General features: G+C 46.2%; 1 protein-coding gene across 2 annotated transcripts in view; it reads left to right on the forward strand.

The window, feature by feature from the left end:
* Positions 1-14,579, forward strand: part of EIF4E3 (eukaryotic translation initiation factor 4E family member 3) — a 107,373-nt gene that overhangs the window by 80,034 nt on the left and 12,760 nt on the right. Inside the window, exons 1-4 of one of the 2 annotated variants that reach the window (XM_045289975.1) lie at positions 768-790; positions 7,309-7,403; positions 9,136-9,196; positions 11,893-11,959. In XM_045289975.1, coding sequence (XP_045145910.1) covers positions 782-790; positions 7,309-7,403; positions 9,136-9,196; positions 11,893-11,959 — 232 coding nt within the window. In that variant the 5' untranslated portion in view covers positions 768-781. Of the gene's footprint in view, positions 1-767; positions 791-7,308; positions 7,404-9,135; positions 9,197-11,892; positions 11,960-14,579 lie in introns of those variants that run through there. The other variant, XM_045289974.1, reaches the window with a different exon arrangement.

Genomic DNA, 14,579 nt, shown 5'->3' on the forward strand with positions numbered 1-14,579 from the left:
GGGTCATCAAATTGGGCCATCAGATTGCCTTCCAAACCCATAGGAATGACAGCCAATTTTTGTTTGTGTCGGAGGGAAAGGTACTGTAGTCCAGTCTTGATAATGGGGGACAGCATGCTGAGTTGTAGAATTTTGGCCATCCAGGCCAGAGACCAGAGTTTGAGTCCTGACCAATGCGTCTCCCACACAGCCATATTTCTATTGATGGAGACTTGCATGATGGCACAGTCGTTACACATTAGGCTGCTAACTGCAAGGTCAGCAGCTTGAAACCACCAGCCGCTCTGGGGGCAAGACAGGACTTTCTGCTCTGTAAATAGTTATAGTCTCAGGAACTCACAGGGGCAGTTGGACTCTGCCGTACAGGTCGGTACGAGTCAGCACCAGTTCAGCGGCAATGAGTTTAGACTTCTTATATATCTAAAGATTTTAACCCCACTCTTCTTTCACTCTACGCTTTTAACGCTACAACTCAAGAGTTTTGCTTATGTTTTTAATTAACTTCTTCCTTTGCCATGGGAAATTTCTCTAACATCCTATCCTTCCTCTTTTCAGCAATAAACAGCAAAAACACTGCCATCATTTGATGCTGACTTAGAGCAACCCTATAGAACTGGGTAGAAGTGACCCTGTGCGTTTCTGAAACAGTTTAACCCTTTACAAGAGTAGAAAGCCTCATCTTTCTCCCATGAAACCAGTGGTGGTTTCTAATTACTGACCTGGTGGTGAGCAGCCCAATGCCTAACCACTACACCACCAGGGCGCCCGAAGCAAGCACTTCATGAACAAGGTACTTAAAACCAAAACCAAACTCGCTGCCACTGAAGGGAACTGATTCTGACTCACAGTGACCATTAGAGCATTTAGAAACCAAGTGAAAACAAGTGGAAACTCCTAAGATTACCGATAAGTATCAGGCATGGTTGACAGGAGCTGGGGACAGCTCGATTGAATCCACAGAGGAAAGAATCAAGGACGTTGAATCCAGGACAAATGCCTTGACACTAATATATTTGAAGAACAACCAGAAAAAGAACAACATCAAACAGCGATGTGGGGTGCCACCCATAGGAATCCCAAAAAAGGAGGAGGGAAAATACAGAAAGAATTTGTGAAGGTATATTGGTTAGAAAACTCCGCTAACACTAAAGTTATAAAATGTCTGTATAAGAAGCTCAGTGAATCCCACCTAGAACAGACATGCCCACCTAAACAACAAAAATTCACCAAGAATATAATTTGTCCAACTTTCCAAAACCAAAGACAATGAATTCTGAAATCCGCTCAGGAAGAATGAACTCTCACCTACAAAGGGGCCATAGACTTCACAATGACTTCTCTTCAGAGCCTGTGCAGGCAGGGAGGCAATGTATAGCAGCTGTGAACCCTGTGAGCAGAGGGTCACCAAGCAAGGTATATATCCAGCAAATACTACCTTCTCAAACTCCGGGCAGAACCAAAACATTCCTAGATAAGTGGTAATGTAGGGACCTTGTATAAAACAGGCCAGTCTTAGAGAAAATACATATAGTTTTAATCATTTTATTGGGGGCTCTTACAACTCTTATCACAATCCATCCATCCATCTATTGTGTCAAGCACATTTGTACATTTGTTGCCATCATTATTTTCCAAACATTTTCTTTCTACTTGAGCTCTTGGTATCAGTTCCTCATTTTCCCCCTCCCCACCCTCATGAAACCTCCTTGATAATTTATAAATTTTTATTATTTTTTCATGTCTTACACTGACCGATGTCTTTCTTCACCCACCTTTCAGGTCCTTCCCCCTGGGAGAGGGTTATATGTAGATCCTTGTGCTCGGTTACCCCTTTCTTCCCTAACTTCCACTTACCCTCCTGGTATCGCTACTCTCAATATTGGTCCTGAGGGGTTTATCTGTCCTGGATCCCCTCTTTCCAGCTCTTATCTGTACCCGTGTACATGCTCTGGTCTAACCAGATTTGTAAGGTGGAATTGGGGTTATGATAGTGGGGGAGGAGGAAGCATTAAAGAACTAGAGGAAAAGAAAGTTACATGTTTCAGTGGTGCTATAGTGCACTCTGACTGGCTTGTCTCTTTGTTGTCACCCTTCTGTAAGAGGATGTCCAGTTGTCTGCAGGTGGGCTTTGGGTCTCCACTCCGCACTCCCCCTCATTCACAATGATACAACTTTTCTGTTTTGGGTCTTTGATACCTGATCCTATCGACACCTCATGATCACACAGGCTGGTGTGCTTCTTCCATGTGGGCTTTTTTGATTCTTGGCTAGATGGCCACTTGTTTATTTTCAAGCCTTTAAGACCCCAGATGCTATATCTTTTGATAGCGGGGGACCATCAGCTTTCTTCACCACATTTGCTTAAGCACCCATTTTGTCTTCAGCAATGGTATTGGGAAGGTGAGCATCACGGAATGCCTGGTTATTAGAACAAAGTGTTCTTGGGTCAAGGGAGTACTTGAATAGAGGCCCAATGTCCATTTGCTACTTTAATACTAAACTTATAAAAATATGTACATAGAACTATTTCCCTATCATTATATATACATATATTTACATATGTACATGCCTGTATTTAGACCTTTATAAGTGCCCTTTGCCTCCTAGTTCTTTCCTCTATTTCTTAGAGGAAATAATAATAAAATGATTTTAAAAATAAATAAATAAAATAAAATAAAAGATCTTCATATGTAAAAAAAGAAATATTAAAGAGAGCCCTTTGGATGGAGAACCAACATCATCAGACAACAGCCTGAGATGACAGCATCACTCAAATATCATCTCAGATAAAAGTCTCACTACAGTGATACAAAGCTGCAAATCTGACATCAGGAACGAGAGAGGGTGAGCTGTAAGCAGCAGCAACTTCAAAATAAAAAGAGGGGTGGGGATGCAAGGTATAATTATAGAGTTTCCACTGAGAGAGGAAGTCAAGGTGATAGCAAGACAATATAACAGACTGATTTATATTAAATGTAAGTGAATAAAAAATTATACTTCAGGGTAAACAGAATAAAATAATGTACTCCAAAAATTTAAAAGATCCATTGAACCCCCAAAACAACAAGGATTTATAAGAAAGGAAAATCTGTATGCATAAAGAACTCAGCGCCGAAAATTAGCAAAGAAGCAACAAAAAAGTGGAACAAAATACAACAATGAATGAATTCATACCTATCATAAATCACATTGAATGCACATAGTGAAGACTTACTCATTTATCATAAGCATGTCAAGTGTTTATTTGCTCCAGTTAGAATTAATAGGTTAGGAATTTAATAAAGGGTTAGCATTGTCCAAACAAACAAACTCACTGCTGTGTAACACACAGCGGCCCTAGAGGACAGGGTAGAACTGTCCCCGTGGGTTTCTGAGACTAACTCTTCACAGGAACAGAAAGCCTCACTCTTGTATAGTGGCTGGTGGTTTTGAACTGCCAGCCTTGAGGTTAACAGCTGAATGAGTAACCCCCCACACCACTGGGACTCCTGGAACCTATTAATTCCTTACTTCCTTGGGGGGAGAGGGAAGCAAAATAAACAAAACCACAAAATGCGCTTACACCAAATTTCCTCCTACAACTACCCAATTTCACAGGTATGTCATACCCATTATGCAGAGGAGGAGACTGAGGTGTTGCGGGCTCAGTGGTTTGTGAAGTTTATTTGAAAAACAGGTTTCTAGTCCAGGTCTTCGATTCCATTGGAAGACTATCTCCTCTGTCCCTGCTCCTTCAGGAGGAGTGCCACAGGATGGCTGAGAACTTACCCTCTGAGGGGTGGGCTGCACGTGGGCACAGACCACTGTGCCTGGATTCCGCTCACCTCCCCTCACGGCCTTGTCATGGTGCTCTGTGCAAAACCAGTGTTCTCAAACTGGACTGCATGCATTATGCCCAACTCTTACACCTCTCTTTGACCTTGGGCTTGCAGTAAGTACTTAACTGTCTCTAGTAAACGTTGTGCTTACTGTAACCTCCAATCTACTACAATCTTACCATGTAAAATTGCAATCTCCTATTTTCAGGCTAAATAAAATTAATTATAAGCCTAAAGCCTTTTGATATCTTTTGCAGATCTCAATAGTAAACTTTTGGCATCCCCATTTTTTTTCTTTCCTTAAATGTGCTGCAGAGAATCATAAAGTATAATCTTGAAATACCAAGACCCTGGCATAAGGCCTTTTCAGCTCTGCATGGGAATAAGAAATCCTAAGGAATTGGAAATTCCTGCTACTCCCTATTGTGGCAGAGTGGTTACGAGTTGGGCTGCTAACCGGAAGGTCAACAGTTTGTAGCCACCAGCCCCTCTTTGGGAGAAAGTGGGGCTTTCTCCTCCTGTAAAGAGTTAGTCTTGGAAAGCCACAGGGGCAGTGCCCCTGCCCTATAGAGCAGCCGTGAGTCAGCCTGGGCTCCGTGGCAGGGAGTCTTTACTTCTAGCTATTTTACCGTCACACATACTTAGCAAAGAACCCACCCAGTGGACAAGGCTTACAGTAAGGACACAGCAGTTTTCTGCCAAGTGCTTTTAAAACAGGACTCTTGTTAGTGATGTCACCAGGTGCCCTCTTTTGTGTTCATGCACAAACATTCCAACCTGCACTTTTCAGTAAGTATGTTAAGTCAGAGTGAAGACTCTCTCTGTGTCCTCTTCCTGTCTGGCGTGCCAACACTAGCAAACTCAGTTGTCTCTTTTTTGTTCTCAAGAATAGCTTCTAGAGCTATCGGCCTCTGCACAATCCCTATTCCTGCTTTTCTTACCTTGGAGACAGGAGAAGCGTTGCGTTGCGTGGGGGCAGCTTGGATTGGAGAACATTGGCAGCAGTGGGAAGTCTCTCCCTCTGAGTTGGGACACCTCCGAGATTTGGACTCCCTGTGTGGTGTAAAGGGTTAACTCCTCAACTGCTGACAGAGAAGTTGGAGGTCTGAGTCTAATCCTTCTTGGAAGGAAGGCCTGACACTGAGAACGCTTTGGAGCACACTTCTTTTCTGACACACCTGGGGTTGACGTTAGTCAGAATCAGCTCAATGGGAGTTGGGTCTTAGATTTGAAGTTGGTTTGCATCAAGGTCTTTTGGGTTTTACCTAAGGCAGGGTACGTGGTAGCCTCATTTTGCCCACAGATTCTACAAAAGCTCATTGTCATAGGCAAGTGGGGCGCTAGGCTGAAGCCAAAGCAGTAAAGGGCTCCCACCTGTGGGCAAACATCGCCAACAAGTGTCCTTCTCCCCGTGGCCCCCAAGGCTGGAGAAAGAAGTGCCCGAAACAGCAATACCAAGGGATTTCCAAAAGTCCGTGGGAAAAAGGGGATGGAAAGATAATGGAGATTTCCCAGTGACTTTTGAACCCTGCCTCCCCCTTATCTTTAAAGGGAGTAGCATTAGTGGTTAAAACATGGGTTTGGGATTCAAGTTAGCTAGGTTTAAATCTTGCCTCTACTGATTTGCTCTCATAGCTTGGACAGAAACTGAAATGCTAGAATCATCTTATTATTGGCATTAGCGGTCAAGGACTTGGAAGAAATGCCCTTCATGATGAGAGATCACAGTGGGAGGAGCTGCTGTTGCTGCCCATCCGGATTCAGCGATACCAATCCCTGCATTAGCACCCCTCGAGGAGAATGGACTCTTGGTGTATAAACCCACCATAGTGTGGTGTTTGGGCTCCCGTTTTACAGCTCCCTGTGGCCACCCTTGCAATTAATTGTACAGGAAACAGGATCAGACACCCTGCTGGTGTTTTCAGTCAACACAGGAAAATCCCATGCCATTCCTTCTGCTCAACTCATGATGCCTGGTTTTCTTACTTTTTTATCCGTGCTCTGTGTGCGTCCCATCTACTCAGAGGCCCAGGCAAGCCCCCGGCAGGAGGTCTGTATCTACTTCAGCCCAGCAAAGGGCTTTTTCTTTATTTGCTTCCACCCAGTAATTCCACTCAGGCATATTTCAAATAAACTGGGAAGGGTTTAACCTTTGTACTGAATCCTATCTTGACAATCCTACCAAATGGAGAGGCTTGGACTGAATATGAGGCCTTCAAAACGTTTATGGAAAAATAGGGAATTAAAAGAAATTTCCCCATGAACTGTTTTGAAGCCCCTCCATCATCTCTGTGCCTTGGTGTCCTTACTTCCGAAACTGAGGAAAACAATTACATCTCCTACCAAGACTGACATGCTAAGTCGCTAGTTGGTTTTTGTGCTTTTAGAAATATTCCATTATCTCTTTCTTGTTGTTCTTGTTGTTCCTATATTCTTTTATTTTTCCCAACAGTTTTATTGGCACATAGTTCACATACCATACAATTGAACAGTTCAATTGTTCAATCACGTCACTATCAACTGAGCGGTGCAATCACTGTCCGGTCTAGTTCTCCCTCCCCTCCCGCCCTAACTGTTCACTCCTGAAATCCCTCTTCCCTCGCTGTCACCTATCCCCCACCCCTGCACTCCCTACAACACCTTGTATCAGTTACCATCAAACATCCACTCCTCCCGTGCTTCACAGCTGGGACACCCAACAGAAAACAGTACAAGACAAATAGCACTAAGGTAGTAAGGATAAGATCCCATTACTATCAAGGCAAAAATACAAATTATGCATAAGAGGGAGAAAACCCCCGTCAACGTTCAAAAAGCCAGGGAAGAAATTTCTGTGTTGGGACACCTAAGACATACTGGCACCCAGAACGAATGCTGTGTCTGTAGTGTATTGAACAAAGTCTGGACCATAGTACAGTCTCCCTAAGCAACAGTTACCATCAGCACTTTACTATTACTCTCCTCTCTCTGGGTAATCTGTCACCCTGAGTCTTGAGCAAGGCAACTGTTCCCTGCTCCTCCTAGGAAGGGATGGGCAGAGGGCGGTGGTCCCTCTGCCTCCGCGGTGCCCTCACCTCAGTTCAAAGTGTAAGAGTCTGACTCAACTTAGAGAGGAGAGAACCGGTGTTACAAGGAAACACGGTTTAGTACATATATTGCACCACAGACTTTATTAGATTCCATCTACCTGTCAGAAAAATCTTTAGCAAGATCTTTTCACAGCTTTATGTGCAGACACATTGCATAGGGATGTTTGCTCAATAACCATAGTTCCTGAAATGTAGCACTTGCCTCAACCTCAGCAGGGACTGCTCTTTAACATTGTGCTGCATTTTCTGGGAGAAAATTAGAGGGACTACTGAGAAAAATCTATTTTGGATGGATGGGACTTAATGAGAATCTAATTTTTTCCTTTAATGCATTAATTTTGTCATCTAGCGGCACATTAAATCAATACTGGTGTATTAAACAAAGTGTTTTTCTTTTAAAGATATTCTGGAGTGTGTTCAATAATATCCCTCCTGTGACTAGCCTACCTTTGAGATGTAGCTATCATTTAATGAGAGGAGAGAGGCGGCCGCTTTGGTAAGTGTCTAATGTGCAGTTTGAGGTGAAGGTGGGAGGGAAATGGTTATGAATCTCATAAAATATTTACTTTATGCCAAATTGGAATGCCAAAGTAATTGTCTCCCAGTGCTATTGGGAAGTGATTCCAGCTATTACTTAATTATTGAATAAACCCTTGCTCACCAGCCCCCTCAGGATGAGCGGTGGGCTTCTCAGAGTTCACCCACTGAGCCCCCATTTCAGTCTCACCATGAAGAGGCTGTGGGTAGCACACTGCAGGTACCCCCGGGTCCTTTGGGTCGGCCGTGGTGCCGAGCTTGTTCATTAATAGCCGGCCGCTGGCATGTGGAAGCTTTCAGACTGGTGGGAAGGTGAGGGAGACACGTGTGGTGCCAAAGCTCCTACCACCGCAGACCTGCCCCACAATCCCGGGCCAGGGCAAGTGAAGCTGCCTCTCCGTCCTCTCCATGGTCATGCCTGGGAGTGATGGTAAGAGGTGTGAACAGGGAGCCAGGGAGCCCAGGCAGGCGTCCCGATTAGTAATGGGCTTTTATACTACTTTCTTCAAGCTTTCTGAGTTATTTACTCATTGATAAAACATGAGTGCATTTGACCTCATTGGCTAGCAAATGGCAGAAACCTAATTTAAGCAAAAGACAGAATTTTGGTTCTGTGGGGTTTGCCCTGGAGGAAGCCTAACGAGGAAGCCCACTGTTAGGTCCGGTTTCTGACGGCTTTAAATCTGGGTGCTCGCCTGTCATCAGAATCCGGTGCTCTTCGTCAGAAGTGCTTTGCGCTCTCTGCATCTGGCATCATGTTCAGGAAGGCTGTCCCATGTGGGGTGTCATGAGGGCCTCATAAGCTCTGTCGCCCTACAAGTTCAGCAGAGGTAGCTTTCATCAGCTCCCAGAACTTCTCTATCCCTGGCCAATCACTGATGAAGAAAGGCAGGATTCTCCTAGGACAGTGGTTCTCAACCTGTGGGCCGACACCCCTTTGGGGGTCGAACAGCCCTTTCACTGGGGTCACCCAATTCATAACAGTAGCAAAATTACAATGATGAAGTAGCAATGAAAATTTTATGGTTGTGGGGTCACCACTGCATGCGGAACTGTATTAAAGGGTGGCGGCATTAGGAAGGCTGAGAACCACTGTCCCAAGCAAACTGACGTCACAGACCCATCCTTGAGGCCAGGATATGGGATCGACTCTACCTGAATTGTTCTGACCAAGGGATAGGCGACAGGGAGTGAGTTCTCTAAAGGGCTTTTGGGTGCCCCATGAAAGTAGGAAGGTCAGACCCTAAATACACAGGCCATGTCCACTCCGGGGACAGTCACCAGTCACCTTGTGTTGTGTGGAGAATCGAGCAAGGCACCGCCATGAACACATCCCCTGTCATGAGTATGTCGTGTATCCACATATATTAATCCTCCCAACCCTAGATGAACCAGGGAGTGCCCCAGCACCCCATCCTTGAAGGTGAGGGTCTTTTGTGCCCTCACCTCCCTGCCTTCATAGCTACCCCGTTCCATTTTTAACTCCCCGTCCCACCCCGTCTTTTTGTCTACCATTGGCATCTGCTGCTAAGGGACAAACGAGCACAATGCTTAAAGAAGAATGCTCAAACATTTTGTTTTTAAGGTCGTTTAAAACTGTGATCCCACTAAATGTATGAAAAGTACTTGGTCTTGATGGGGAGCTGCTTATCTCGTGACTGTAACTTTATAAACATTTGCCTTCGATGCAGGGAAGAGGAGAGTAATGCGCAGGGAGGCGTGTGGAAAATGAAAGTGCCCAAGGACAGCACGGTACGTTGGCTCCACCCCGTTAGGACTGGCCCAGGTGGGAGAGGCTGGCCTGCAGGTGGTGAACATCTTGTTGTTTCCCCGGCAGCCCGCCTGGTGGTACTAAGTCACAGGATGGTCGGTGAGAAATTCAAGCCTGACTTTAGTGATTTTCTGCCCTTCAGGTCTCCTTGCAAGCATGTCACGTGTTTCTCTATAAAAATCTGTGAGCCTGTGGCTGTATGATGTGGTCTTTGAGAGTTAAAAGCCAGTAAACCTCACCAAAAAGCTGATTATCCTATGGTGGCCGTTTCCTCACCAGCTGTAACTAACGGTGTGGAAGCTGGTTTTACACCAGACGAAGCAGGACTCTTCCCACCTAAAGCCCCCCCCCCCTTCTCCCACAAAGCCCGAGCCCACTGTTGTTGACTCGATGCTGACTCGTAGTGACACTCGAAGACAGAGCAGACTGCTCTAGAGGGATTTCAGGGCTGTCAGCCTTTACGAGGAGAATAGTCAACTTCACCTTTCTCTCCAGGAGCTGCTGGTAGGTTTGAACCGCCAACCTCTGAGTGACCAGTCCACTGCCAGGGAGCCTTGGCATCTCACCATTTTTCAGGGTGTCCATGAGAAGCTGTGCCCCGCCCCGCCCCCGCCCCCACCCCCAGCCTCAGAAATTGCCATTTCTCTGGAGGGTGTTTTCATCTGTGGCATATCCATTTGGGTTCTAATTCATCACCTGGACTGAAACAAACATTAACACCCGTCAAATCTGTTCTCTTGAGCCCTGGGAAACCAAAGGCTTCTTTGAAAGTGGGTAAAAGGGCACATAGTACCCTGCCTCACCTTTTCATGGTTTCTTTGATGTGGGTGAGTGCAGAGAACTGAAGTGTCTCAGGAGACCCACGTACTGGAGCCGCAGGCCTCCCCGAGGAGCACATCCATCCCCACTCCCCGGCCAGAGTCCGCTGTTAAAGGGGCAGGCCGTGAGTCCAGATGGGTCATTCCCAGTCTGACTGTTCTTTGGCTGGTGCAATAGAAACGCCAGGGAAGTAGACGGCAAACCAGGCGAGGCACTGGAAGACCCCTTTACCCTCCAAAGAGAAGAGGCTGAGCTTTGTTTTCCGTTTCGGTAAGAACAGGTGTTGTCCCTTCACACTGGACTCAGGGTCCCAGGAGCAATGATCATGGTGCCAATAGCAATGGGGAAGAGGCTGCAAGGCAGGTCTGTTCTGTCTCCTTTTAGTCCCCTTGGGCACACTCACAGAGCGACACTTATGTCTGCACAAGTGCCCTCTGCCAAGCAGTTGGGCCCTCTCTTAATAGGAGTTGAGTGGGACTCAGATAGGAGGGTGGGCACTCCCCTCCACTCCTCTCCTCTCCAACCTCCCCTCTGCACTCACCATGTCCCACAAGTCACTGGGCCGGATGGAAAAGCAGAAGGAACAGTTTCTGAATGCCAGATGTGTAGACCCGAAGTGGGGCTCCAGGCAAGATCGAGGGCCAGCCACCCAGAGGGTGAACGGCCACTTGCCTGCTCCCTGACCAAATGCCATTGCCTGGGTTAATGCAGCGAGGCTACTTGAAGTTCTTTAGGACATAATACTAAACACGAGTGTTCAGATGAACCTGCTTTGAGGACTTGACTGGGAGTAAACCTTCCAGTATTGATGGAATGGGTCTGGAATCGTGGGGAACCTCTTTGTTACACAGAGAGGCATGCTGTGCTCAGCCGTGCGGATGCACTCAGTGATTCCTGGCATGGTCACCACAACCCAGGGAGGGCAGCTGCTATTAATCCTCTGGTCACTCATGGAAGCTGATGCCCAGAAAGGCTGATGACCTAGCCGCGGTCCCGGAAAATACCCAGACAATACCCAGGATTCTAACCCGGCCTGGGAGCTGGTATGAGGAACCTACGTCGGAACTTGTCAGAGGGAAACATGTAGTCCAATACCCTGTGAGTGGATGCTGCAGCTTATAGGATGGCATTTGTAGGTCTTATTTAGGGCAACCCCAGTTTTTCCTCCGTGGTAGGAGGAAGTGCAGAGCATGCACCCTTGCGTCCAGGGGAACGTGCACATGCACACACACAAGGTTATGTCAGTACCAACCATGTTCCATAAAGGAATGCAACTTGACAAGCCCCACATACTCCAGAAACGTCCTTCATTTTCGTTACTTGCGTAACCTTTGGACCACATTGTAAGCCAAGAAAGGAGGAGGGAAGAAGAGTGGGTAAAGGTTTTGAAGAGAATGGTTTTAATATTTCATTCCAATATTATCAGTTGTTACTTCTTGAATCAGTGAGAGGTAAGGAAGTTGGGAAATGATAAAACGTTTGAAGGTATTTTCCCCAGTTTGTCTGCACTGCATCGGGGGTTTCACTAGATAACAGTGTGCTCAAGACTTGGGATCACTTGTGTGTTGGGGCTGGGTGTGGAGTGGGGGGAGCGCTTTAAGAAAGTTCATGGGGAAATTCCATTATGACGCACTTCCATCTTTCCCATTAGCCTCTGTGAAGTAATTTGTAACTAATAAGATATATCTTATTATTGTAAGTGCTGCTTGCCTCTGGGATACGAAGCTGTCTGCAGGCTTCAGATATGGGCATGGAAATGCATGCTTTGTTGAAGAAAGACAGACTGATTTAGCTCCTGGAGATAATTGTCCTAACATATGCATGTGTTGTTTTGTTGTTTACCCTCTTCTCTTACCAGCCCACAGTTTGGAAAGAGTTGTTGTTAGCCACTATCGGGGAACAGTTCACAGGCTGTGCGGCCGCAGGTAAAGAAGGACACCAGTCTGCCTTCCCTGTGTCTGTGTGTGTTTGCCTCAGGCTCGGGACAGCGGGTTGAAGCTCTTTACACATGTTCTAACCGCAGTTACGCAGGCTTTTTGTTTCCAAGTGATTGTGATGTTTGGGGTGTCGATGTATCAAGCCACACTCACTGCTGTCCACTTAGTTCTGACTCAGTCAGGACAGGGGGGCGCTGTCCCCGTGGGTCTCGAGGCCCATTATCTTTTAGAACTGGAACACTGAGTTTGGAACTGCTGATCTCATGGTTAACAGTCCGCTCCGCCCCCAGGGCTCCGCGCGCGCGCGCGCGCGCGCGCGCGCGCGCGCGCGTGCGTGCATGCGCGCGTGCGTGCGTGCGTGTTTATTGCTTGTTTGTTTTTAGCATCTGCTAAAAGACCCCCCTCAGTGGGATGGCTTTGTTTTGTTTTATTTTTAATTTAAAGATCATTTTATTGGAGGTTCTTGCAACAATCCAAATATTAATTGCATCAGGCATATTTGTACATATATTGCCATCATTATTTTCTAGACATTTACTTTCCTTTTTAAATTTTTTATAAATCACTTTATTGGGGGCTCTTACAGCTCTTATCATAATCCATACGTACATCCAACGTGTCAAACACATTTGCACATATGTTGCCGTCATCATTTTCAAAACATTCTTCTTTCTACTTGAGCTCTTGGTATCAGCTCCTCATCCCCCCTCCTTCACCCTCCCTCCCTCAGGAATCCTTGATAATTTATTTTAAAAGTTTTTTATCATATCTTACACCCACTGCTGTCTCCCTTTGCCCACTTTTCTGTTGTTCATCCTCCACGGAGGGGGTTATATGTAGATCATTGTGATCAGTTCTCCCTTTTCCCCCCACCTTCCCCTTCCCCTCTTGGTATCGCTACATTTCTAGTTTTTATCTGTACCAGTGTACATGGTCTTTTCTAGCCAGATTTGTAAGGTAGAATTGGGGTCATGGTACTGGGGGAGGCGGGGAGGAAGCAATAAGAACTAGAGGAAAGTTGTGTGTTTCATCAGCGCTATGCTGCACCCTGCCTGGCTCGTCTCTTCCTTGTGACTCTTCTGGAAGAGTTGTCTACAGATGGGCTTTGGGTCTCCACTTCACGCCCCTACCCCCCACCATTCACATTGATATGATTTTTTGTTCTGGGTTTTTTGTTTTGTTTTTCAATCCTCCTTTATAAGCATTCTAGACTCTTCCAGAGATATCTTCACCCTAAATACCTGCTACCACTAAAACTACAGGTCTTCGGTTACATCATGGACGTAATTGGCAGTGGGTTCTGTACTCTGCCACCACATCAATTCGACTCCAGTGCGTGACCTCTGGGGCAGAGTCCAGCTGCCCTGTCGGGTCTCGAAGGCTGTCATCTTTGCCAAAGCAGCTGCCACATCTTTCTACTCCCATGTGCTTGAAGGTTTCGAAATGCTGACCCTTCAGTTCACATATGAACATGCCACCACTGCCCCAGCGCTCTTGAGTTGGTCCTGTGACACACACCGCTGCCCGCCCCCCAACACACATACAAGTGATCCACTGCTGTTGAGTCTGTTATAACTCATTGGGACCCATTGGGCTTACTAGAACTGCTCCTTAGTGGAACCACTTCAGAGACTGTAGTCTTTCCAGAAACAGACTACATCATCTTCCTCCCATGGTGGATTCACACAGCCCACCTTTAGCTTAGCAACACTTAATCCACTGCACCACCAGAGCGCCTTTCTGTGTGGTATACCAAAATAACTATCCTTCACACCGCAGCGCTCAGAACCAACCAGAAACTGAAGCAGCTAAAATTCATGGATTAACACATTAGTAAAGGATTACAGCAAGGGTTGCAAGACTTTTCAGTAAAGGTCAGATGAGCAGTGTCGTCTGGTTTGGGGTCTGCACTGCAGGTCTCACGTGTGCCGTTGGTGCATGAGAGCACTTAGAGATAGCAGATGTGAGGCTGGGCTGGCTGACTTACACGAAAGACAAATAGGAAAATACTGGATTTGGCCCGCGGGCTATCATTTTCCAGCCTCTCCATTGGAGGTAGAGATAAAATAAAAGAACATGAAGCACAAGGCTTGAAGACATCTTTGCTTTGTATCTTACATGTGTAGATATATGCACACAGGCAGGTTATATACATATCTGGGGCTTCCAAAACCTCCTGGGGAAATGGAAGTAAGAGAGGATGAATTGTTTTTTCACACACTGTTTGATGTGCCCTCACGCTTATGTGCATGTACCAACATTCCCCTCACAGCTCAACTTCCTTGTAGCCACAATGACTTGTCCCGAATGCACAGGAGCACAGAAGAGAAAATCTTTGCCTTTGGATTCCTGATACTGGTAGTAACAGGTTTCCTTTACTTGTTGCAAATCTTCCAGAAGTGGAACGTGTCCCTTCTGGTGCTCTGGGTTCCTCCCCTCCCTGCTCTTCTCTCCTTGTTCCCTTGCCTCAAAGCCAAGTGCAGGGCCAGCCAGGGATGCCCTCACCAATAAGACACAAGCCCTTCACAAGTTACTCTGTGTGTTAGTCTGGGTGCTTTAAAGAAACATATCCACAGAAACTCATGTATAAGAGAGAGTTTTATATAAA

This window comes from Echinops telfairi, unplaced genomic scaffold, assembly GCF_000313985.2.
Source record: "Echinops telfairi isolate 266 unplaced genomic scaffold, ASM31398v2 ScPeMD7_31;HRSCAF=116, whole genome shotgun sequence".
Taxonomy (NCBI): domain Eukaryota; kingdom Metazoa; phylum Chordata; class Mammalia; order Afrosoricida; family Tenrecidae; genus Echinops; species Echinops telfairi.